Source organism: Ahaetulla prasina, chromosome 3, assembly GCF_028640845.1.
Source record: "Ahaetulla prasina isolate Xishuangbanna chromosome 3, ASM2864084v1, whole genome shotgun sequence".
In the NCBI taxonomy this organism is placed as follows: Eukaryota; Metazoa; Chordata; class Lepidosauria; order Squamata; family Colubridae; genus Ahaetulla; species Ahaetulla prasina.
In genome coordinates this window covers 179,648,798-179,676,679 of record NC_080541.1, presented here as the reverse complement: position 1 = coordinate 179,676,679, position 27,882 = coordinate 179,648,798, and the positions used below count along the sequence as shown (strand labels likewise).

At 37.9% G+C, this 27,882-nt stretch overlaps 1 protein-coding gene across 1 annotated transcript in view; it reads left to right on the top strand.

Annotated features, from left to right (window-relative positions):
• The first annotated feature begins 2,855 nt into the window (after window positions 1–2,855).
• GNAI3 (G protein subunit alpha i3) overlaps window positions 2,856–27,882 on the top strand; it is a 36,365-nt gene continuing 11,338 nt past the window's right edge. The window contains exons 1-2 of the mRNA XM_058178077.1: window positions 2,856–3,071; window positions 22,167–22,209. Coding sequence (XP_058034060.1) covers window positions 2,954–3,071; window positions 22,167–22,209 — 161 coding nt within the window. The 5' untranslated portion in view covers window positions 2,856–2,953. The remainder of the gene's footprint in view (window positions 3,072–22,166; window positions 22,210–27,882) is intronic.

Sequence of the window (27,882 nt, the reverse complement as noted above, 5' to 3'; positions counted from 1 at the left end):
AACTATTGAATAGCTGTAAATCAAGGACTACTTGTACACATTTATAAAATACAATTTACTAAAGGTAGTTTGTGTCCTTATACTGTAGATGTTTCACAATTTCCCTTCCACACATTGCATATCTAATATACAGAGATGGAAACACAGTCATTATACCTCTCTTGAGCGCTTAAAATGCTTGGAAAAAATTTTTTTTTTCCTTTAAGCAAAGTTAATATCAACAGATTTTCATTCACTTTTAACAAAGAAATCATGTGATAATAAATAATTTCTGCAGAGGTATTTTCCTTGACGTTAATATTACAGGAATAAATATTTCATTAAAGGAAATAGAACATATTCTGGATCTTATTTCTTGTCAATCAAGTCCACCTATGTTCAATATTTCAGAAATATTTCATAGAGGACACTAGAGGGCAGCACTTGCATAGATAACTTCTTATTTGGAAACCAGATTGTGAAATGGCAATAACAAACTTTATTTCCTTTGTGAATTGCTCTTGAAACCTATGTAATAATTATCCTTCTGAAAAAGGAAAAGAATAATTTCCACGAATACTGCCTGTGTTTTAGGCTGCAAAAGCTCAAAGGTGTTAGAAAATAATAAGACATTAGACATTAGAATCTCTAATCTCAAAATTTAGAAAATCAAGCACTCTTCATGTTGTTGACTTTTTTGCAAAAATTAGCACTGTACTTTTCAGATTGGGAAGCTGTGCAGCTAAAAGAATAGGGAAACTGTGTATATAGTTTCTTTTTCTGAAAAATGTTAATTTTTGTGTGATTAGGCCAGGAGGTAGAAAGCACAAACTATTATGGATGAGCAGAACTTCATACTTCAGAATCACTTGCTGTTGGGCGGCATGTACATTTTAATATAATTATTATTATTTTGCAAATTATTGCAACGTACAATTGAAAAGAACAAAAATTCAGATAATTGATTGGCAATACCAGACTATGGTAGGATAGAAAATAAAGAATTGCAAAGTATCAAGATCTGAAAAGCAAAGCTTAGGACATAAACTGGCCATAGCGGCCCCTATGGTTATCACTTGGAACCATCCCAAAAAATCTCAAAAGATGCTTAGAAAAATCTGTGCATTGACAAAATTTCTATCTGTCAGTTACAAAAGGCCATACAAAAATCCACACAAATACTATGCTGATACATTATGATATTGTAGGTCAGGGGTGTCAAACTCACGTCATCACGTCATCGTCACATGACGTATCGGGACATTTTTTCCCTTCACTAAACGGGGTATGGGCGTGGCCAACACGCATCTGGCCCATGGGCAGGGAGCTTGACAGCCCTGTTCTAGGTTCTTGGAAGAAACCTGATAGGTATGAAGGCCAGCCCCAGCTAAAGAATTGGCAGGTGTGATTTCACACTGTTGCATATATAATATTAAATAATATGATCTTCAAAATGTTTTGAGGTGTACAGGAACAGAAAAGCTTACATACGACTCTATAAAATGTCCTCAACCTTTGAGGGGAATGTGTCAACTCTCTGAGGAAAACACCTGGGGGATGGGTTCTTGGGCTTTATAAATGTTAACAGTTGGTTTTTGAGAAAGACCATAAAGCAGGTGTGTCAAACTCGTGTCGTCACAGCATCGTCACATGATATATTGGGACTTTCCCCCCTTCGCTAAACCGGGTGGGGGCGGGGCCAGCACGTTATGCATCTGGGCTGCGAGTTTGACACCCCTGCCATAAGGTTTAAGCCAAAACCAAACAAATTCCATTATGTCTTAGTATGTTGTGTTGGGTTTTGTATTTTTCCACATTGGATTGAAATGTATCAAACCTTTAGTAGGACTGGGGGCTTACAGCTGCCATATATAGGCTGAAAATACCCAAACAATCCCTAGATTATCACCAAGATATGCAAATCTCTAAACCCTTTGACAACTTCTAGTGGACATTCAGATTTTTGCAATCCAGATGTGTTTTTGTAAAATAAATTTCAAGATGATGCAATTTATAATATTCATTGTGCATGAGTTTAGGACTGCATTTGTATATTAATTAAAGATTCTTAGCAATAGCAAACGTTCAACGAAATCCTTGCTTTGCTTCTCTGACTTTGGATCAGGGTACAAAAGATTTGTAGGAGAAAAGGAATGTTAGTCTATGGTGTCAGAAAAACCAAGAGCCAAATAGCATCCTTTTCAAGTAATCATTTTTAAAGCATAAACTTTGGTGAGCTCCGATTCACTTAGCCATTCTATGCACCTATTGTGAAGTGCACTGCAATTCATGGAAACTGATGCCTTTTAATAACATTGATTAGATGGATGTCTATGGAGATTCTCAGCCATCCAGGTCATGGCTGTCCCAAAGGTGCTTTTTCAGGAGGCAACTGGACTTTCTGGTTTTTCTTTGAAGACGTTTCATCTTCTCATCCAAGAAGCTTCTTCAGAGTTGAAGAAACTTCTTGGATGAGAAGCGCTTCACCTTCAAAGAAAAACCAGAAAGTCCAGCTGCCTCTTGAAAAAGCCCCTTTGAGACACTGATTAGTTGGAAAAGGTATTTGCTAAACATTTTGGAACAAAACGTTCCAGTTGAGTCGTTTCGCCCTCAAACTCAAGCATGATTTACGGTTCATGGACTACAGCTCCCATGAACAGTAAATAATACTTGTTCTCCCTAGATGCCCTGCGGCCGACGCGGCGGGTGTCCAGAAGTCACCCCTTTCCCGTGCTTGGCGGTGAGGCAAGAAGACCCGCGCTTTGACTACACTTCCCAGAGGACAATTCGCTTCTGGTCGGGCTGTGATTTGAAAGGAGGAAGTAGGCAGGCTTCCGGTGGCGCTTCTCTTTCCTCCCTCCCTCCCTCCCTCCCTTCCCCCCGCCTCTCCAGTTTCCTCCCCTCCCGACTTCTGCGGCCGTTGAGGAGCGCCACAGGGGTGCCAGTCGCCCGCCTCGCCCGTCCTGTCGCCGCGATGGGCTGCACGTTGAGCGCCGAAGATAAAGCGGCGGCCGAGCGAAGTCGGATGATCGACCGCAACCTTCGCGAGGACGGCGAAAAGGCGGCCAAGGAGGTGAAACTGCTTCTGCTCGGTAAGGAGGAAGAAGGGCTGAGGCGGAGGGTGGGGCCCGGGCCTGCCCCGCCGAGCCTCTCCCGGGCAGAGTGAGGGGAAAGGCCGTCCGGGCGGCGGCGGCGGCTGTCAGGGTCTCCGCTGGGGTCTCCGCACCGCCAGGCCTGTTTGCTTATAACGGCTTTTGTTCGTTGCGCGGCCCCGGCTGCTCCTCGGCGGCCCGGGTGGGCGTTTCGTGGCTGACGGTCTTCCGTTGCCCTCAGGCAGGCACGGAGGAAGTGAGTCCGACCCGATCCAGGCGTATCCTCGGGATCCGCGCTGCCTCCTTTTTCTGCCTCCTGGACAGGCGTTGTTCTGAACGGCTTTTACCCCGACGGGCTTTAGGGAAGTCTTCGAGGTAGCGCAAGCGGCCTTCCTCGAGTAACAGCGTTAGGTAGCAGAGACACAGGCCTTCGCTTCGGTTGGTTAGACAAGTCGGATCTGGGTTTGATGGTGGAGTATATGGAATAAGGAGATTGGACAATCAGTTGCCTGAAATGGTATAGGATTTCCTGCGGGAGCAGGGGTTGGACTAGAAGACCTCCAAGGCCCCTTCCAGATTTCTTTTCTTTTCTTTTCTATTCTATTCTATTCTATTCTATTCTATTCTATTCTATTCTATTCTATTCTATTCTATTCTCTATTTTATTTTCTATTCTCTTCCTCTCCCTCCCTCCCTCCCTCCCTCCCTCCCTCTATTCTATTCTACTCTACTCTATATTCTCTATTCTACTCTCTATTATATTCTACTCTGTATTCTCTATTCTACTCTATATTCTATTCTACTACATTCTCTATTCTATTCACATTTCCTTTTGAAAAAAGAGTTACTACATTAACAGTTAATGTGTAAAAAGAGTTACTATATAAACAGGTAATGTGTAGGCACCTCTCTACATGGATGTTTTAAAGACACTTTACTATTTAATTTATATAACTATATATCTTTAAAAGAAAAAAATGCTAAGGTAAAGGAGACAAGATGAGTTTTCCGATTACGCAACAGAAATACTGACCCTAGCACCCTGGACAGCAGACGGTTGCTATTTTATTTCCTGTGTAACAGTCTAATAAAGTCCATTTACAGGTAGTCTTTGAGTACTACTTCTTGTGCCATATCCATCATCTGATGTTGGCGATCCTATTTTTATCAACAGCCACACGAAAAAGTGCTGTTGAGTTTGTCCAAACTAGTCCCTTAGATTTTGAAACCATGATGAAGATTTTCTCCCTGGACCTCATTTGCCTTCAATCTTTTCTTGGAGGATTAAGTGAAGTATGCCATAATTTTCCAGGTGTCGCATCACATGTCCAAAAATGACATGTCCAAAATCTATTGTCATATAACCAGAAAGGAGCCGTCATATGTTATAACAGTTGTAAAATGGATTGGTCATGTAACCAATCCAATTTTATGACCTTTTTTTTGTGGCAGTCATTATACAAACCTATGGGCACATTTTTGCCAAAAATGGAAACAAACTGGTTTCTGGCAAAACTGATGTAAAACATGACCATGTAACTAAGGGACTCTGCAAATAGAGTCTGCCATAAATGCCATAAATGCACCTGTTTTGCCAAGCACTCAAAGTTTGGTCATGAGACCACAGAGGGAAACCGACCATCAGGACTTCGAATCCGGATCAGAAGTCCCCTTTTTTGGATCAGTCATAACTTCTAATGGTCACTAAGCAAGCAGTTGTAAGTTGAGGACTACCTGTACTTTCTTCAAGGATTACCAGAACATTCTAATTGTCAACTATTTAAATGGAAAAGGAACTAAAGAAAAAGGTTATGTCAAGATACGTGTGTATATAAGTGACAGCATAATTGTTTTTCGCTGTCTGGGATCATGAGAGAAGTCTAACTTCTAGAAATGGTGAATTCCGGTTGTAGTATGTTTCTGTGGTCTTGGTTATAAAATGGATGACAAGAAAATTGGTAATGAGTTACCATTACCAATACTGCTACTGCTACATTCTGTCCAAATATTTTTAAAACTTCAAAATAAACAGAAATAATAATAAAATTTCCATAGATATACACATTTAATCAGAATTGATTGCCCATATCACTATGTTATACAAAAGTGTGAAAGTCTTGAAATCAAGTAGAGCAGTGTTCCCCAACCTTTCTGGCTCCGCAGACTGACGGGAGGGGGGATGATTTCGCATTTGTGCCCGCTGTTTGCACAAATGGAGCTTTGTGTGCTCGCCTGCCGCTTGTGCAGCCCATTCCCAAAGGGCCATGGACAAGTAACAGTCCGCAGATCAGGGGTTGGGGACCCATGAAGTAGAGGATTATAAATTAGTGGATGGAGGTCAACAAGTCAGAGAATAAGAAACTTAGAAATTTCCTTGGGAATATCAATAGAAAGTGGGATACTCTTAGAAGTAACATAAAACTTAATTTAACATTGAGGAACATTTACATGCAAAGTTATTGGCAAACACTGAAATATTAACCCTAAACAGTTCTTGTTGGTGTGAAAAAAGCACTCCAGAACAGTTCAGCAATTTATGCTTTGTATGTCATATCTTTCTCTTTTTAGTTTGCTGTTTCTTAATTTGTCAAATGCTTAAAAAATCTACCTCAGATAAAAAAATGGGCTACTTCAAACACTATAATTGTTTCACGTTTAAAACATCCCAGTCCGGCCGTTGTTTTATGCTTAAAATAAGTTGGTTCAAAATGCTTTAGTTTCGAACCATTTGCACAACTCTGATATTGTTAAAGCTTTTCTTTTATTGCTAAATCAATTTCTAAACTATGGGTTTATGCACACAGGTATATTACCTTTTCAGTTCACAACATAGTTCACAATGTAGAATCAATCCAGTGTGCTGAAGCAATGAAAATGGGAAAAACCTACTTTGGAGGATTTTTAAAAATGTCTGTTAAAGTTATAATTTAAGAATTCTATGTTGCTCTTTTCTAATTCATTTTAGTATGCCAATCTCAAAAAATACATTCTAGAGCTGAAAAAAGAAGGAAAAGTATAATGCAGATACAAAATCACTTTCAAATGAAGTATTAAGCATAATTAAATAAGCAGGGGCTTTATACAATTATTCAAAATTACTTTTGGCTCAGGCAGTCAAAATGATTGGTTATAGGTTCAGAACAGAAAAGTTGTATTCATTCCCTTGACTTTTTTTTAAATTTTATTTGCATTTATATCCCGCCCTTCTCCGAAGACTCAGGGCGGCTTACACTATGTCAAGCAATAAAAAAAAGACTTGACCTACCATCTTTGATGGGTAGTGCTATGATCCATGTAGTGCCATGAAAAATCATTAGGCAGATTTTGTCAACCCTTGTTTTTCCAACATCAAAAGGCTTATCTTAAAGAAGCCAAAGTGGAGGTGCATCTGTTAAAAATTATTAACCATGGATTGTATACGGATAATGCTTTGGTCTCATTTATATTCAACTGAATAAAAAATAACTGTGTTAGTCTGAATGTAACTCAATTATTATTAGCAGATGAAGATAAAAATGAGAATTCTGTATTCTTAGGTAGTTATTTTGCTTACTGTATAAATACAACAACAGTGATGCTTATCAACATTATGCCCCAAGAATATTTAACTAGTTGCAATTGAAATAAAACAATGGACTAAGCAAGCCTTCCACTTCATTTAGAGAGATAGTTCTTTGAAGATTTCATTAGGGGATGTTTGTTTATATACAGTATTTGCATGTTCATATATGGTTCATGTGTTGTATGTAGGGATTGGAATTACTGTTTTAAATTGGTAAAACTAAAGCATTTTTGTGATTCAAGGTCACTCTTTTAGGCAAGCTCTTACATACTGGGCCTTAGGAATTGTTGATATTATTGTGTCTTAATATTTCCTTTCTTTCTATCAAGTATTCTTAATTTTATGGAGTAAGAATTATTGCCATAGTTAATTAAGTTTATGATTTGTTTTTTTCTGAATGAGTTTTAATTTAAGTTTATGATCTACCTTGATTTCTATTTGCTTCACATTATGAATAAAAAATTATAGCAATCTATATTTATCCACATATACATTGTTTGAATTTTACATCACCTTCTTTTATTTCAAAGCAGTTGTATTAGCCCTGCTGCCTTATTTATTTCTACTAATGTCATTTAGCATACCTTTATATGTTACCCAAGTCACTAAAAATACAATTGAACAAATTGAAAAGCTATATGTTGTTAAGTGGGGGGAAAAGCAGAGGTGAAATCTAGCAGGTTCTGGAGAAGCAAATTTTGAGTAATTTGGAGAACCAGCAAATACCACCTCTGGCTGGCCCCACAGTGGGGTGGGAATGGAGATTTTATAATATCCTTCCCCCAGGAGTGAGAGGGAATGGGAATTTTGCAGTATCCTGCCACACCCACCAAGCCACACCCACCAAGCCACACCACAGCCACCATGCCATGCCCACAGAGCAGGTAGTAAAAAAAATGGATTTTACCACTGGGGAAAAGGAATAGCCAAAACGAAAAATATTATTCTTTCATTTTAGAAAGGCAGTGCAATTCCATGTTTTGAATCATTGATACCCATATATGTTTGCTTCCTGTTTATGAATTGACTGTCAATATAATGGAAAGACTGAACAAAATTTTTCCCTGTAATCAAGGTTTATGTCAGGGTTCCAAGTAACAGTTATTTTGTGTATTAAAACTTAGGTGCAATGATTTCTTGTAAGTATATTACCGTATTTTCTTCCCATTTGTGTTTCTTTCCCTCCTTTTCTCCACTTTTTAGTATATTAAAGCAGTCAAGAGGTAAATTCGGTTAAAGAATCTTATAAAGCATGATATAATTTAAAAATAATATTTTATTTAATGTTAAGAGGACATCTGAACATTTTGGAAAAAGTCAATAAATAGAGAAAAACAGTAATGGGCTGTGAGAATACCTTGGGAGAGAAGAGGAAGAGCTGCAGCCTGGTCTGATAAAGAGAAATCCTCGTTCCAAGGAAGGATAGGGGTGGAGAAAGCAGTTCAAAAGGGACCTTCCCTAGTTCTCTGGAAACTAAGGCAGGGGAAGGGGTGGGAAAAGCACTTTCAGACTTGTAAGATTCTGTTACTGTAGCCCTGCAGTACTCATGGTTTGAGTTTCCTGTTTGGATTACCTCCAGGAGCTGGCACAAATTTGCAATCCTGTTTGCAATTATTTACTTACAGATTCAGCTAAATTCATTTACTTCTTGGTAAATATAATTAGCCAAGTATAAGTTTTGTGATATCTGAGCCAGGGGTGAAATGTTCCCGGTTTGGACAAGATTGCCTGATCCAGTAGCGATCGTGGCGGGTGGTTCAGAGAACCAGTAACGATCCCGGCGTGAGGCTCCACCCACCCACCCACCCACCCAACTATCATTACTTCCTGGTTTTAACCAGGAAGTACTGTGTTTTGTACCCTTTGCGCATGCAGGGGTACATGCCAGAATCGGTAGTTAAAAATGCTTTAAAAAGTAAAAAAAAGTTCCGACAATCTTGCATTGCTCAGCTGATCATCGGAACTTTTTTTTTTTTTTTTTACTTTTTAGGCATTTTTTTTACTACTGGCTCTGGTGAATAGGTAGTAAAAAATGCTTTTAAAAGGTTAAAAAAAGGCTCCAAGGATCACAGTTGTGGCACATGATTGTCAGAACCTTTTTTTTATGGGGGTGGGGGTGGGTGGCTCCGTTTTTCCTCCCAGCAGGCTTCCCTGTAGGCAAAAAACGGGGTGGGGGGTTCTTTTCTGAAAGAAAGAGAGAGAGAGAAAGAAAGAAAGGGAAGGAGGGAAGGAAGGAAAGAAAAATGAGAGGAAGGAAGGACTACAAACCTGGCACTAGTCGCAGCTTCAGAGGATAATCCAGGGCTGGAAGGAACCTAGAGGTTATCTAGTCCAACCCTGCTCCAGCAGAACATTGTTGGTGAGTTTCTGTCTTTTGATCCCCCAGTATGGTTATATAGCCATGCCTCCCAGTCACATCACCCCACCAAGCCATGTCCACCAAGCCACGCCCACAGAACCGTTAGGAAAGAAATTTAGATTTCACCACTAATCTGAGCTCATAACAGCTGAGGTCATAAATGATATAATTTCTTTGTTAATTATTCTTCAATATACTCTTTAAGGATTCCTAATATACTATTAATATAAAGGTTCAGCCATGTCTTTAATACAGAAAGGTTGTGTAGAGTGATAAATTACGCATTAATGTATGGTTTTGATTGGTAAGAATTCACTAAAATATTAAAATTTGGGAAAGTTCTAAAGCTTTTAAAAGTTTGTATTTGACTTGCAAACAAATTCCCATACCTCTATTATCTTTTCCAGGCACCAGCTATGGTATTTTCTTCCTAAGTATAGCTGTAATTTGGTTTTTGACAGTACAGACAGTGGAATTTCTGTCACTAAGCAATGCAGTTGTAAAGTGTAAATGCATTGCTTAGCAACAGCAATCATATTATTGCTGGCAGTTGGCAGTTGTTGCTGTCAACTGAATTCTGTCATTTATTAGCTGAGGACTCATCCCATGACTCTGGGGCAGCTTGCCATGTTGTGGTTCAGGGGTTTCTTGGCATAGCAGGGCTCTGGAGCTGCAAGAAGCTCCTAAGCGGCGGCCCAGCAGTGTGGCATCATTTGAAGTTGCAGCCACCCCGAAAGCCTCAGTCACCCCCAGATGGGAAGCCTCAGCTGCAGTACCCCCTGCCCAATCTCAACCGCAGTTGCCCTGGCCACTCTTGTGTTCCACTGCTCTAGCTGGCCTTCACTCTTTTCTTGCTTTTCCTGCTGATTTATTTATTTATTTAGCGTATGGCACGCGTTAGCCAGGGATCACCGAGGTGGCTGGCTGCCTCTGTGAAAGGAATGTTTTCAGGTGTTGTCTTTACCCATGGGATGCCTGAATGCCAGTAGGCAAACAGGGGAGGCTCCTTTCTTGTCCCTCCGCGGTTTATTCGCTCATGGAAATCGAGCCGCCGAGTTGTCGACCTCAGCAGTGCACAGGCCTAGCGTCTTACCACATAGCCACAGCGGCCCACATGGTAAGGCTTGGCTTGCGCTTGGCCACTCATTCAAGATGCAGTTGCTGACCAGGTAAGGCCAACTTCCCCAGGTCTTGTGAGAAACTCACCGAGTATGACCTCGTGTGGATTACAGAAAGCCTTGTGCTGCCAGCAGCTGCCTCAGGTAGAGTCAGGCTCCACATGCTTGGTTATCAGCAAGAGCAAGAAGACTGCAGCTAGAGGTTGGAGGGCCACAGAGTATCCAGGTAGAAAGAGCACACATGGCTGCGGTAGATGGACCAATGGGTGGAGTCCAAGTTCCCCTGCAGTCATAAGTGTGGGTGGGCTGCCTTGAACCCCAATTTTGATCACTTGATTGCAGGGGTGATGAAATGGCTGTATCTTCAGGAGCCAGTCATATGTCCCTTTGTTCAGTGCTACCATAACTTTGAACAATCACTGAACAAAGCGTTGTAAGTCGAGGTCTACCTGTACTTATTTGTTTAAAACAAAATATATTATGTCTGTTTATGTACATATGCGTTTTTTTAAATTAAAGTTAATTTAAATAAAATTAATTTTATTTATTAAAATTTGGGGAAAGTTCTCATTTAAATTATCAGAAGAAGAACTTATCGTAGGTGGCTATGCTGTTTATATCCCAGCATTTGATCATTGGTAAAACCTTTATTTAAGGATCAATATCTAAAGTTAAATTAATGTTGGCACATTAAGGAAAGGATTTTCCTGGTGAGAGCTTTTCAGTGGACTTTTAAAGACTATCCAAATTGTATGGTAAATTTATTAATAGAGACTTTTGCAAGCTAAGGATTAGCAACCCTTCTTCAGATATTTCCTGTAGCTTGCATGGTCAAGGGACAGCCTTTATTTCTGTATTGTCATGTATAGTACTGTTTTGTATTGTGTTTATATATTTCTAAAATTCTTGTTGTCATGACTTTTATCTGGGTGAAACGGTGCATCACAGGGTAACAATTTTTGAAATAAGTTATCTCAAATGGACTAATTTACAGAATGTATCTGGAATCTGAGACCCATGACTCAGAAGAGAATGAAATTTGGGGAAACTGTGGCTGCTTCAATGCTACTGATTTCCAGCAACCACGCAGCAGAGCAGCAGCTGTGCTCATGTGACCTTCCTTTCCAATGCTCTGTGACAGTTTCTAAGCCAGTCTCACAGTCCCTTGTTCCCTCCCCCACCCAGCAACAAGGAATTGACTCATCATATGGTTCTTAAAGAAGCAACAGCTTTAAAGTGCATGATGAAAGGCCTGGATATTTTTATTGCTTTATGGGCCCCTTCTTTGCCACACAAACATGCACATGTATCTACATCTGTGTTTGTTCAGGAACTCGAGGCACATACATAGTGCTGCATCCTCCTGTATTTCTTTATAACAAACTATGAGGTAGGTTGAGCTAAATATCAGCAAGTGTGGCAGCAAATGAAATATAAACTGGATCTCTCTGGTGTCAGTCAACTACATTAGCCATTATATTGTTCATTGTTACATTGTTACATTGCATTGTTCATCCTGTTTCATTTTTTTGACTGCTTCTATTCTGAAATTTAGTGTAACCTAGATTCTTCTTTGACTGCTGGCGATCAGGTAGAGCAGATCCACCCTAGCTCTCAGGAGGTCACATGATCCTTTTTTAAAAAAAAAACATGTCTCTGACAGTTTCCCACAAGCACTGAAGAAGCTATAGGGATTCTAAACTGTTCTGTGGCGAAAACGGCAATGTGCAACGTTGTGGCTTTTAAATAGTACATTAAAATAGCGTGCCTACCATTCCTGTCCTATTGTTTCCTTTTGTTATATCCAATTAATATATATTAATTGGATATAACATACTCATATATATATACTTATATATTGTATAGTTATTACATGCTTATGCTTATATATATTGTGTGACAAAATAAATAAATAAATAAATAAAGTATTGTTAGCATAATTATTCCATGTGCAGAGAGAGAGGGCAACACGGTCAAGGGAGGGCACTAAATGTCAGTGGGATACGATAAGGAAAAGGAGAGATAAAGGAATGGAGGAATGAAAGGGCTGCACCTCTCCAGAATCACAAGGAATGGTACCGAATAAGAAAATAAGAAAAGATGAAGGAGGAAAGAGAAGATCAACTTGAGAATATGCAGTAAATGCTAATTAGTGTAAGACTCCTCAGCATGACAATACCCTCCTTCAACAGCAAGACCTCAACAGAAAAAGAGTGAGGCAAAATTCATGGCTTGTCTAATGTAATATTTCTGATAATGGTGCCAAAGTCTGCCCTCACTGTTGTGCATTCCTATTTCCTGGAGAAATTGACAATTTTTGCCTTATGGAGAGATCAGGTTAGGCAGTTTGCAATCTCTGGATAGTTGTTATTGCTATAGTATCTATTATTGCAGCAACATTGATGCCTGGTGGTAGGACAGCACATTCATGATACTCCTCAAAGTGAATGAAACTCTCCTTTTTAACATTGAGAAAAAATCTCCAATACTGCAGGTTTGCTTTAACACAGGTGTCTCGAACCTTGGTCCCTTTAAGACTTGTGGACTTCAACTCCCAGAGTCCCTCAGTCAGCAAAGCTGGCTGAGGAACTCTGGAAGTTGAAGTCCACAAGTCTTAAAGGGACCAAGGTTGGAGACCCCTGCTTTAACATGTGAGGCTTATTGTCTGGGATGAGAGCCCCATGGTTAGGAGGGAGCTTTGAAACCATAGACTGGGCTGTTCACAATATATATGGCAAGGATTAGGCCTTTGGGATAACTTTTAACTATTTGCTGTGGTGATTTCGGTCAGCTTCTACCAGTTGTGAAAAGAGGGAATGATGCTGATGTGGAGATTTCATGCATCAAAAAAAAATAAATCATACCTTGTCAAGTTTCAATTGAAGAAAAATGTGTGATTGAGACCAAAGATAGTCTAAATTTATTTTGGATACGGGAGAAGACAAAAATCAGAATGATGAAATACAGGTAATCTTTGGCTTAGCAACCTTCTGAAGTTATGAAGGACGGTCCCAGAGTTACTTACAATTCATTTTTGAGGTTGCAGCAGCCATTCTTCTGTTGTGGTCATGTGATCGCATTTTGGGTGCTTGGCAACTGGCTCACCTGTATAGTCATTTGTAGCCTCCTGTTATGTGGCCATGATTTGTAACATTTTTTTGCCAGTTCAGGCAGTTATTTCTAGTTTCTATAAAAAAAAGCTTATTGTTGAAAATGGATTTGCTTAATGACCTTTGGAAAAAAGAAGGGAAATGTTGAAAAAAGTCATATGATGCCTCAACTTATGACTGCAATGACTTACAACCACAATTTCAAGGTCAGTTGAGTTGCAAGTTGAGTTACCTGAAGATAGGGTTCTGCTATTTTATTATTTATCTTATCTACCCAACTTTTGACAGTCCTATAGAACTGTTCTCAAAGAACTGTACCCTGGTCCTCTTAATGAAATGATAACAAAAATCAATTCCGTATGCATGAGATATTTCCCTGGAATGTTAAAAAATATTGTTTCTTTAAGGCTGTCAATGAAGGAGTTAATGCTACTCATTTTTCAGCAAAATTCCTTGATACAATTGAGCTCTTTGGATTGTCACCATATAAACTGGAATTGGAAATAAGATCTCCCCTCATTTTAATAAGGAACTTGGATCTTCCAAGGTTTTGCAATGGAATCTAGATGATCATGGAAGAATCTCACAATTATTATGTTATAGCAAAGGTAAACATTAGTGCATTCAAAAATGACATTGTCATGATCCCAAGAATTATGCTTAATTTATCAGAAGGTGAGGATGCCATCCTTCAGTCATGCTTTACTCTCACTATACATAAAATGTGAGGACAAACTGTGGAGAATGTGCTGATTTATTTGGAAAAACCAGTATTCCAGCATGGTTAGCTGTATCTCACTTTAAGCCAAGAAGAAAGAAGTGAAAAGTTAGAGCATTCTTAAAAAATGGCAGATCAACCACAAATGCTATCATCAAAAGCATCCATTGTTAAAAGAAAAGCATCTGCATTTGTCTTGCTATGCATCTTTCTTTAATAAAATGAAGCTTTCTTTTTTAATTTTAAACCAAAACTATAGCAATCTACTCATAGTTATTCTGTTTCTCTATTTAGTAAGGAACTAGTTCTCAAAGGATGATCCAATGGGTTATGCTTTGTCTATTATACTACTAAATCTGCCAAGGACTCCTAGTGGTTTATAAGAAGCCACTGATTAAACATCAATAGTAATAATGTAAGCCCATTAAACCACTGAAACATAATCCTCAGAAACAATAGTAATGATCTGTTGGAGCCATCATCAAAATTTAATCCAATAAGAATAACCACAGCAGATGATAATAATAGCAACAGCAATCTATGGCAAGTTAAGTAGCTATCAGTTGTCCTCCAGAAGTACTCAGTCCTTACATCTTTCAGAATGCTTAAAGAAGCGGCAATTCTAATTTTGAGATAGAGGGTAACATTTATAAAACCAGGGCTACAATCAAACAATGCTTCCTGGCCTTGGCCTGCCCCGTTTCAAAATCAATACCTGTCTCCCAGGACAGGTTATTTCTGGCTGGGGGAGGCAATCTTGTAAGTATCTTATGGAAAATTGGGTCCAAACAATTTGAGGGCATCAGTTTTCTATCCTATTCTAGGTATTGGATTTAAGATTAACAAAAATAAAGCATATATTGTTTCAATGTACCGGTATGTTACAGTTTTGATGCTATCTTTTTGTGTTGTTACACAACACCAAATGTAGCTTAGTTTATAGTTTTAAATTTCAAACAATATAAAACAGCTGATTTATGCAATTCTCAATACAGCTTTTATTATTTGGCTGATAACTTTGGATAATGATCATTGCTGCTTTCTATGTTATGAAAATAGCTTGATAGATTTTTTAAAAAAAAATATAATTGAAAAATCAATTTTACTGGGGTAACAAAGAAAAATATTAAAAGTGATATTAGTAAATAAAAATACAATGCTCCCTTCACTAGAAAAATGTGTTTGGGAATATTTTAGGATTATACTTCTATCACAGTCCTTCTATATGTTGGTTTCAGTATTGTTCTCCTCAGAAATAGTGGGAAAATGCCCCTCCTCTATTTTTCTCCTCAGTATGTTCTTTTCTGCGTTAGACAACATGTCTATTGTTCTTTTGTTCCATTATTGAAGCCTTCCAGGAAAAACACTATAATGGAGAACCATTCTAGTTAGCTGACGTGCAGTGTTTTGTGATTTTCCTATTACATAAAGTGCTTGGATATTTGAGATCAGCTGTTTTGATCTACCGGTACCTCCTTCATTGAATGTTTGTTATATTTAATATTGACTATAATTTGGAGAAACCCTACAATCCATTGACCAGTTGAGCTAGAGTATTTTTAAATCTATTTAATTCCAATCAAAATAAATCTGTCCATTTTTGTTTTTCTATCTGAATTTTGCAAGCGACAACATATATTAGGCCTATGGGAGTTCGAGAGTTGCAGTTCTTAGTTTGTCAGTTTGTCCATCAGCAAGATAACTTTCTAAAAACAAAACTGAACAGGACCAAATTTGGTATGGTAAGAAAAGCCAGCAAAAGAAAGTTTGAACTTAATTAATCGGGCAGGACCCTGCATAGAAACGCCATTTCCCCAGTGCACCTTATGGGAGAGGCAGTTGGCAACAATGTCAACTACTGCTGTGTATTCCATTCTCAGCTCCCATCCCATCCTAGTAGTGTGATCTAGATTAGAGTGTGTGCAACCTGCCCTGTGCTTCTTTTATGCAGAAACTCACACATATATGCACAAAAGAATTGTATGTACACTTGTCTTTTACATACACATATGCACCCCAGATGCAGGCAACATTTATACACGCAGCTTGATTAGTCCCTGAAGAAAAAATATGTCTACATGTACCTCCACACAACTGATTCTCAGACATATAGGATTTGTAAAGAACCCAGAAGCCTTGCACTGTATGCATTACCTACCTTGTTTTTCTCTCCAAGCCAACCTAATATTGGAAACAAATTCTATAAAGAGGCTCAGAATCTGACAGAACATTAATTAGCCAGAAGCTGAACAAATTTGATACACAGAAGAGGAAAGGTTGAGTTCAAAGCTGACCCAGATCCATCTGAAGGCTTTGGAGCACTGCCCCCAAACTTTCCAATCAGAGAGGCAATTAGGAAGAAGCTTGGAATGCTGCCAAATCCTCAATTCTAAGTCTGCCTCCCTCTTGGTCACAGAACAGAGCTATTAGTGGGGTTACAAAGAATTTGAAATGCCATTCTCTGCATGCTTTCCTTATTTCCCATGTATATGAAGTCCCAAAGCCATTTGTAGTTAGAAATAATTTAACTTTTTCCCTGTCCACTGCTTTTTTCTGTTTTGTTTTCCCCATGTTATGTCCTGGTTTCAGGCTTGTGATAAATATTTTTCTGGAAAATTGTATTGGAAAATTTGAATGGGTGAAGGACTTTGTTATTTGTGCCCTGTTTCTTTGATGCAGGGAATCCACTCCTACCCTATTCAAATTCTGTAATGCAGAAATACTAGCTTGCATCTTGTTTCATCTGGTTCAAGAAAAGTGCTTTATATAGACAATTCCTGACTTAGACCACAGTGAGCCCAACATTTCCATTGCTAAGCAATGACAGTTTTAAGTGAGTTTTGCCCCATTTTATGATCTTTCTTGCCACAGTTGTTAAATGAATCACTGCAGTTGTTAAGTTAGTAATACAGTTATTAAATGAATCTGTTTCTCCGTTGACTTTGCTTGTGAGAAGATCACAAAAGGTGATTGATTACCTGACCCCGAAATACTGCAACTGTTATAAATATATGCCAGTTGCTAAGTGTCTGAATTTTGATCATGTGATTATGGGGCTGCTGTATGTCGTAAGTATGGAAAACAATCATAAATTGCTTTTTTCAGTGCCGTTGTAACTTCAGACACTGAATGAATGGCTGTAAATCAGGACTACCTCTACATATAGATAGGCCTTGACTTAATGACTGTTCATTTAATGATGGTCCAGAATTACAACAGCCATGGAATAGCTGTCACAAATTGTATTACCACCAACCCATAGTTACATGATAGCAATCTGGATGCTTGGCAGTCTGTTCACATGAATAGTTGCCACGATCCTGTGATCACCATTTGCAATCGTCTCTGGTGCCACCTGCTGTGAAGCTGAGATTCCCTTCTTTGTGTCCACTTGGCATGGAGCTGAGATTCTCTCTGTCCTTGCTGGCAGTCTTTTGAGAGTGAAAGGGCTGCCTCTGGAAGACAAGAACTCCTCCAGCAGGCTGCAGAAATGATGGTCAGATCCTGAAGATCTGAGTTCTGTTCCTGTAGCCCTTCAGAGGGATTCTCTTCCACACACAGAGTTGAGCAGGTCAGCAGATGGCTCCTTTGCTCTGTCTGTTTAATAGAATATGAAGAAGCTAAAGTGGTCTGGGATTTTAGAATTCAAACAAACAGGCACCTGGTACATAACACACCAGACTTAACAATTGTCAGTTATAAAGACTCTGGATAGTGGACCTGGAGATAGCAGAATAGAAGGAAGAAACTGGAGAAGATAACAAAATATAAAGATCCACAAATAGAAATAGAATGACTAGTAAAAGAAAACAAAGGTAATCCCAATAGTCACAGGCGCCTTGGGAGCGATCCCAAAACAACTAGAATACTACTTGAACACCATCAGCATTGACAATTTCACCATCAGTCAATTGCAAAAGGCAGTGTTATTTGGAGCAGCTTGCATCCTGCAATGATACCTCTAACACCATAAAACTTCAACATCTGCCTATCCCATGTCATTGGGAAGGACTCAATAGGTGGATAAAAATGCCAAATCCAATCTGAATAGCTGTCTGACTGTGTGATGAACTATAATAATATTTTAACATGACATTGTTAACATGTTTACTTTCCAATGGTGTATTTCACTGATAATAATTTTAACTTAATTAAAATTAGTTATTATTTTAATTTATCCACCATTTCTTAGCGTATTACTCCCAGCACAGGTACAGCTGTCCAGAAAAAGTTCTATGATTCTTATAATTAATTGAAGACCTCACATTTGAGGTATTTGTATTTGGCTTATGCTGTCCATGGCTTTTGAATTTAATTGTGATATTGATAGCTTAGTGTTCAGGATATTGGTTTTTTTATTGTTCTTAGCTGATTATCTGGTAACAAAATTCCTGGTAAATATATTCTGTTTTGCTTGTGATTTAAGTCTGCTACTTAGTATTTTAAGCAGTATATTATTCCCGCTTAGAAGTGTTTCAGAAGCATCACAGTTGAGAATCTATCCCAAAACAAAGGATTATAATGATGAAATACATGCAAACTCTAATCCCCATCCCCCAGTCCAGGACTGGCTTTACTTAGTTTGTATAACATACTTAAGAGACAACCTTTTTTTCCTCTGGGAAAATATAATTGATAGATTATTACTCGCAGGAGACTCTAATGTACGTAAACAAGTAGCAATACTTGGTTTTAAGATATTGCATAGCATGCATTCAGTATTGCATACTTTCAGAATTGATATCTGAACGGGTCTGGATGGGGAGAAACAGACTCAAGCTCAATCCCTCCAAGACGGAGGGGCTGTGGATGCCGGCACCCCGGTACAGTCAGCTCTATCCGCAGCTGACTGTTGGGGGCGAGTTAGTGGCCCCAAAGGAGGTGGTTCGCAACTTGGGTGTCCTCCTGGATGGTCGGCTGTCCTTTGATGGACATCTGGCGGCCGTCACCAGGAGGGCCTTTTACCAAGTGCGCTTGGTTCGCCAGTTGCGTCCCTTTCTTGACCGGGATGCCTTATTAATAATATGATTAATAAATAAAAACTCACGCTCTGGTTACGTCTCGGCTGGATTATTGCAATGCTCTCTACATGGGGCTGCCCTTGAGGTGCACCCGGAGGCTGCAGTTAGTCCAGAATGCAGCTGCGCGAGTGGTAACGGGAGCCGCTCGTGGCTCCCACGTAACACCACTGCTCCGTAGTCTGCACTGGCTTCTTGTAGTCTTTCGGGTGCGCTTCAAGATCCTGGTTACCTTTAAAGTGCTCCATGGCTTAGGACCGGGTACTTACGAGACCGCCTGCTGTTACCTTATGCCTCCCATCGACCCGTACGCTCTCACAGAGAGGGCCTTCTCAGGGTGCCGTCTGCCAAACAATGTCGGCTGGCGGCCCCCAGGAGTAGGGCCTTCTCTGTGGGAGCACCAACACTCTGGAACGAACTCCCCCCTGGCTTACGTCAACTGCCTGATCTTCGGACCTTTCGTCGTGAGCTTAAAACATATTTATTCATTCAAGCAGGACTGGCATACATAGTTGATTTTAAATTGGGGTTTTAATAATATTTTAAATTTTTAAATGTTTTAATTATCGGCCGTATAGTAATAGTTCATTTTAAATTCTTTTAATTGTATATATTCTGTGTTTTTATTCTGGCTGTACACTGTCCTGAGTCCTTCGGGAGAAGGGCGGTATAGAAATTTAATAAAATAAATAAAATAAATAAATATCTTCATGTGTTTTATATTGCATATAATTTCTTCTTTTACATCAGTATATTAAGTTTACATTTAAATTTACAGTTAAAGATGTACAATTTACATCAGTATATACAGATTTGGGTGGGTGGGTACATGTACACTATAATGATCTATCCCTCTGCTCAAATGATAGGGTGTTAAGAATCCTGCTGCAGTAGAAGAATTGCATAATAAGATAACACAGGAGCTAGAAAGCTAAGCTACTCTATACTTTCTGCTTCATTCCGCTTCTAGTTCATAGCTGTAATAAATGCAACCCTGTGCAATAATAATAACTTTTTAAACTTGTACGCTACTTGACGCTGTTCACCTTCTTACTTGGGGATTGAAAGGGGGGATGACTATTTCTGAATAGACATGTGTAGGACTATCCTGTGAGGATTTTGAGGGAAGCCTACTTTGCAAAGTTGTGCATTGATAATTCAATATACTAAATATTACATATTATATATGTGTGTGTGCGCACACACACACACATTTTGTTCTCTTACAATGACATAGGTACACCATTAAATATTATGTTGAGCCAACATTATTTGAAATTTAGCTTAGGAAAAACTAGGTAAAAAGAAATAAGATTACAGGTAGTCGTCGACTTATAAGGTAGTTCATTTAGTGACCGTTCAGAGTTACAACAGCACTGAAAAAATTAACTTACGACCATTTCTCACAGTTACAACCTTTGTAGCATCACCATGATCAAATGATCACAATTCAGATGCTTGCCAACTGGTTCATACTTACCATTGCTGTGTCCCAAGATCATGTGATCACCTTTTGCAACCTTTTGACAGTCAAAGTCAATGGGGAAGCCAGATTCCCTTATCAACCGGATTACTAACTTATCAACTGCAATGATTCACTTAACATCTGTGGCAAGAAAAACTGGGCAAAACTCACTTAACAAATGTCTCAATTAACAATAGGAATTTTGGGCTTAATTGTCATAAGCTGAGGACTGCCTGTATTAAAACTAATTACCATTCCAAGAAATAAGATTTCTGGTTAAAATATCTAATTCTAGGAACTAAGTTATTTGTTTGATAAATTTATAGACTGCCCAATTCATAGTTACTTTGTTGTAATAGATTGTTTTCTGTTAACTGCTGACATTTTAAACAACTCCACTTCAAACCTTAGTGACAGATAAATTATTTATGACTTGTATGTCCCATTCCCCAAAGGCTTAATATGAATAATTTTAAAGATCCTGCTAAACCCAACTATAGACAGAAATAACACATACACACACACCCCACACACACATCTATCGCAGCCTCCACTTGCATCCTGTAAAAGAGGAAGGTTTTTATATATTTCCTCAAGTATAGGAGGGATGAAGTGGACTAAATTTCACTAAGTAGCAGTTTCAAAAAATTGGAGTGATTAAAAAAAGCCGTGCAGACTTTTGATGTTTATTTTAGAATCTTGAGGGACTTGCAGCTGTATCCAAGTAATATTTGTCTCTACTAATGGGAGGTTCTTTGCTCTAGCTAGGATCGAAGAATGGAGTCTTCCTTTATAGAAGAGGGAATAATATAATTTTCAGTGTTGAATTTATTTTTACCGACAAAGAAGCGAAAGCAGTATGCTCCGTCCCCTATTTGGGTAGACCAGGTTGCCTTGATAGAAAAAATATAATTTTGAGTGATTGTATTTTCCAATTGTAGCTTTCCTTTTCCCAAATCTGCACTGGATGAAGAAGGGATTGTTTCTTAATAGTAATAGTAAGATATTATGAGTTCTGGCTTTGTCTTGTGTAGCTACGGAGGCCAGTTTTGTCATTTATTTTTGTATTCCACAGAATACGAATAAAGATAGATTTTGCCTTTGACTGAAATCATATCCTCTCAGATTTTCCTGTCTGAATCCAGTCAGGACTCATTCACATAAGTCTAATGGCTGTATAGTGGAAGAATAAGTAGAATTCTTCAGCTTAAACTCTCAGTAGATTACTTAGAACAGAATAGAATAGAATAGAATTTTATTGGCCAAGTGTGATTGGACACACAAGGAATTTGTCTTGGTGCATATGCTCTCAGTGTACATAAAAGAAAAGATACGTTCATCAAGGTACAACATTTACAACACAATTGATGGTCTACCTAATGAGACTCACTGGAGAAAAAAGAGCCTAGTGCTGGGAAAGATTGAGGGCAAAAGAAGAATGGGACGATAGAGAATGAGGTGGTTGGATGAAGTCACTGAAGCAATAGGCATGAGCTTAAATGGACTCCAGAGGATGGTAGAGGATAGGAAGACCTGGAGGAACGTTGTCCATGGGGTCGCGATGGGTCAGACACGATTTCACAACTAACAACAACAAGATTACTTATGATTGTTTCTTAAGAGGTGTAGTTGCTTAAATTATGCCTAGTGCTTTGGTGCTTCTGGATCCATCAACTAGTAGGACAAAAGTCATTTTTGCCTAGACAATACATCAAATTAATCCCAGTTTTCCTTTGTCCTTTTAGGTGCTGGAGAATCTGGTAAAAGTACCATAGTGAAGCAGATGAAGTAAGTAAGCAATATATGATATTGAAAGCCCCTTTTTTCATTATACAGTACCCGAACTATCATGGATACAGTATAAAACATGCCTATTGTGATCTCACTGGATTGGGTGAGATTATTATGTAAACAAAAGGTACTTCAATTTGCGCAAGCCACCCTTCCCTTTTTTATTTCTCAGATGCAGCTTCACTATTACATAGCATGTACCAAATAATTCTGGTTGGCTCAGAGCCTTAACTTTACAGAGGTCATATGAGTTGAATCAGAAAAAAGACACTAAAAACCTGCCATAACTGAAATCAAACTAATATATTCCATTTATTTGTAAGAATTATATCTGACTCCCAATGACTTTGTGCAGTTTGGAAGGAAAAAAAATGAAAGAATATTATTATCTATAAGAATAGACAATAATAAAGGAGAAAAGATTGCAAATGTAACAAAAGCTGGACAGAAATGAAAAAGAAACAGATCCATACAACCCAAGTGAGCTTATCCTTACCAAAGATTTATGTGAAAAACCAGATCTTCAAGACCTTTCAAAACACCAGACTGGAATAATCGGGGGTGGGGGGTGGGGGGGAAGATGTGGGGATTTATTCCAAAGGACAGATGCTATAGAGAAGACACATTTCAGGGGTCCTGATAAATGGTATTGTACAATCAAAAGAACCTGAAGTGCACCAAGCCTACTTGATCAAATTGGCTGGACAGATACTATGGGAGATAGACAGTCCCTCATACTCTCTTCCATGTAGATGCAAAGGTTTAAATGTAGTCATTATTTTATTTGACCATTCTCCAAGAACCCTACGAGAGATCAAGAGGGTTATTTCCTCTTACATATCCATATAACAATCTTTTCCAACCTGGTATTCTTGTTGTCATTCCCAGGCAGCATGCTAGTAAGGATGGTTAAAACTGCATGGTCAAAACACATGCCATAGGGCTATCCTATGAGATGTAGATTAAGATATTAAAAAGTGACTGTCATAATCACTTTGGGATTCATGGCTAAATGGAAGTTTCCTAGTCTTCAGCTTAGAACCGCAATTGAGTCTGAGGTTTTAGTTGTAAGCCATTGTGGTCATAAATTGAGTCACTTCATGATTGGACTCAATTCAGTGCCTGTTTTTATGATGGTTACCGCAAGTCACCATAGTAATTAAGCAAATCAAGTGATGATAAGGAAATCACTGCTTCATCTGGTTTTTATATGTTATAATTGTTCTTATTTACATGCTTTGTTATATTGTAAGCCACTCAATGCCACCTCACATTACGAGGTGAGTGGCATATTAGATAGATAGATAGATAGATAGATAGATAGATAGATAGAAAGATAGGATGGATGGATGGATGGATGGATGGATGGATGGATGAATGAATGAATGAATGAATGAATGAATGAATGAATGACAGGATCATAAATCTGAATCCAATTGGAGTTTTTGTGTACTTCAATTGGTAGTCCATCCGGGCATGGTGTTTTATTATTTTTTTGTTTTTTGATTGCCTCTGTAATTCGAGAGGTATTATTTCCTTGTTCAACATATCTTTAACATCTTCTGGAACTTTAAGTAGTCCGGCTTTTTGAAGATATTTTAATATCTTTCCTTCACTATTACATTCCTCTTCTTTATACAATTTTTTGTAAAACTCATATGTCACATTTCTCTTCCCCTCGTTTTGGTGTATTATCTTTCCCTCATCATTTATAATTTACTAATCCATCTGTCTTTCTGTTTTTTCAATCTATAGGCCAACCAGTGTCCCGGTTTGTTTGCGGTTTCAATTTTTTTTTGTTTAGTACATTTTATTTGCTGTGCCAGACCTTCCTTCTCGATAATCTTCATTTTGCATTTAATTAAATCTATTTGTTGTTTCTTTTTGTGACTGTGATTCTGTTTATTACAATTTTTTTTCATAAAAATTGTACATATTCAACAGAGCTGTGACATTATTGTATATTTTGGATCTACCTTCCATATAATTTCTATATACATTATATACATCTAATCATCAATAGCCTTATATATATTTTGTTTTCTATTTCTATTGATTATCCATGTGTACCAGTTTTCCCAGACTGTATAGTATTCTGAATCTTCTTTTTCTTGTGGTTCTATGGTAAGCCTGTCCATTTCTGCACAGTCATATACTTTTTGAATAATCAGACCCTCTGGTGGTATAATACTAAGTTTCCAATATTCCGCGAACGCAATCCTTGCCGCTGTTAGAATGTGCAAAATCAAGTATCTTGTTTTTTTATCTAATTTTGTCTTAAACATTCCCGAAAGAAATGTTTCTGGATTCAGTTCAGTTTGGCATTTTGTTATATCCTGTAACCATCCCTGTATCTTAATCCAGTACTTTTTCGCTTCGGGGCACGTCCACCAGGCATGAAAGAAGGTACCTTGATGTTGATTACATTTCCAGCACTTTGGACTTAGGTTCAGGTACATTTTGGCCAACCTATCTGGCGTTAGGTGCCAGCGGTAAAGCATTTTATATTGATTTTCTTTGTAAGCAGTAGATTTGGTTAATTTTAAATTTTTATTCCAGATTAATTCCCAATTATCTAAATCTATATTGTGCCCTATATTCTTTGCCCATGCAGTCATCGGTTCTTTCACCACCTCTTCCATTCTATCAAACTCTAGTAGGTATATATATTAGATATTAATTTTCCTTCTGGGCCTATCAATAATTTGTCTAGTTGGTTTGGTTCCAAATAAATTCCAAATTCTTCCATGTCTTTCTTATATCTGGATTGCAACTGTAAATATGGCCACCAATCTATCGATATTCCCTGTTCCTTTAATGTCTGAATGTTTTTAAGTTTTCCCTGTTTGTCTAATATTTCCGAATATCTTGGCATCTTACTTATGTCTAGTGTACTGGGGTGTATTGTGTAATTCCTGTCTTTGTGGTTCCTTTTGTAATTCTGTCTCGAGTCTACTGAGGTCTTCTAAACTTTTCTGTCATTGCCTTTTTTGTTTATTTTCCTTGGCCATATAGGCAATTGCAATACTTCTCATATAGGCTTTTGCCATATCCCATAAGTTTTGATTGTGCCTTCTTTGTGTCTTCTTTTTTGTTAACTTGAAAGAACAGATGCATTTGTTCTTCCATCTTTAATTTAAATTTCTTATGATTCAAAATTGTTCTTTTTAAAGTCCCCGTCTTTGTTTTCTTCTGTCCTTTCCATTTAATTTTAATAGGATTGTTATCTGCCCAACAATTTGTATCAATTGTAATTTCCGCAACTTCCAAATTTAATTCTTTTGACAGGCAAACCATATCAATTCTAGACCACAATAGATGTCGACCCGAATAGTATGTGTATTTTTTTCTTCCAGTTTTCTATCTCTCCAGCTATCCTGAATGCTCAGTTCCTCTGCCATTTGAAAAAAGGTGTTAGGTAGTATTCTCCTGATTTCTTTCCTTTTTTTTTATCACTTCTGTGGTCTAAATCTCTTGTCTACTATTGTGTTGAAGTCACCCAATATACAAATATTATCATTTTGTATTTCTCCAATAATATTGTGTAACTTCTTATAAAATTGTTTTTGCCCCTCATTTGGGGCATAAATTCCCACAAGAACCACTTTTTTTGTTCAAAATTACTTCTATTATTAATATTCTACCCTCTTTATCCTTGTAAATTTGTTTTCCAAAATTTCCTCCTTAGTATATATCACAATTCCCCATCTCTTCTGTTGAGATAGTGATGCAAACATATTCTCTAACTTGGGGTAATTAATAAATATTGATGCTGTCTCTTTATGTATGTTTCTTGTAGTATTATTATATCCAAAATCATCTTTTTTTTAAATTTGCATTTATATCCCGCCCTTCTCTGAAGACTCAGGGCGGCTTACACTATGTCAAGCAATAGTCTTCATCCATTTGTATATTATATACAAAGTAAACTTTTATTGCCCCCAACAATCTGGGTCCTCATTTTACCTACCTTATAAAGGATGGAAGGCTGAGTCAACCTTGGGCCTAGTGGGGCTTGAACCTACAGTAATTGCAAGCAGCTGCTGTTAATAACAGACTGTCTTACCAGTCTGAGCCACAGAGGCCCTTTCTTAGATTTATTAAATTTATTAAGTTTATTAAGGATTTTTTTCCTCTTTAATGGGGAGTTTAAACCATTGACCATTCAGAAATAGAAACGTTATTTCTTCCTGTCAGTCTCTACCTATATCTAGATCGTGTCGCCCTTGTTGGTCTAGCCTCTTTAAATTCTTTGAGTCTACCTTCATGTTTTCAATTATCAGCTTTTCCTCTCCCACTTTCCTTCTCTCTAGTTTGGAGTTCTTTTGTTTCTATTGTCTGTACTCTTGTTTTGCCTTCTTCTGTTATCTCTCCTTCTTCTAACTCTTCCTCACTACCAAAGTTTTGCCTGTAGAACTCTTCTGCTTTATCTATGATGTCCAATCTGAATCTTTTTTCTTGCCAAGACACCATAATTCCTTCTGGCGTCAACCATCTAAAATTGATATTTTGTCTGGTCAATTTGGAAGTTAAGTGTTGATAAGGCCTTCTTAAATCTCTCACCCTTCCAGGCACTTGCTTAAGTACTACTAAGTGTCTTCCTCTATACTCTAATGGGTCGTCTCTTGTTCTGTGTAGTATCTCGTCCCGAATTGATTTAACAAATCTAATGTGAACTTCTTTGCATAAATTATGCCTTCTCACATAATTAGTGTGAATCCTGTAAATTTTGTCCATCTCGTTAATCATCTCTTCTTTTCCAATTCCTAAAGCTCTTGCTAGTAGGTCCACCATCATTTCCGGCAGATCTTTGCCTTTATCTTCTCTCATGTTTTGGAAGCATAGGTAGTGGGCTGCCTTTTCTGTTTCTAGGAAGATGACTGTCGTTTCTAATTCTTTATTTGCTTGTATCAGTCTTTCATTCATTTCATCTACTCTCTTTTCCTCCTTTCCCAGTCTCTCCTCCATCTCCTGCAGTTTTTGTTTGTTCTTCATAATTTGTTGTTGAAAACATTCGAATTTCCCATCCATCAATTTCATCTTCTCTTTGAGTTCTCCAGTATCACTCCTCACTTCTCTCTTTTTTCAGGTCTTCATGATTTTTCAACATTATATCCTGCATTGATTGTAGCATTAGTTGCAAGTCAAATGAATTTGATATTTCTCATTGCATCATCTCTTTTATAGACCTTTGTCCCACTGAGCTCAATTCAACTGTTGTAGTTTGGGCTGCTTGCCTCCTTCCTGTACCAATTCTCGTTAGATTAGGAATACTTGTCATCTTGAATACTGTTTTAAACCAACCCTCCCACTTATTTTCAGTCCTCGTATTTCTCTCCAGCACATCCAGACTATCAATTAATCTATTCTGTGCCTACTTGCCACACAGTTTATGTTTTATATATATTAATACCTTAAGTACAAAATATATCAATTTTTCTAAAACTAAACCATGTAATATGTACTATAATAGATATTGCTAAATATAAAACACTTTTAACAAAAGTAATTGAATGGCTTGTAAGTTTGGAATACTTATATCAAGCTATAGTTTTAAATTGCCTATCTATTACAGCAATCAGTACCAGGAATAAATTGATAAAGAGATAAATTGTAAAGTCACTTATAATACTACTACTAATAATAGTAATAGTTAATTCTTAATATAAT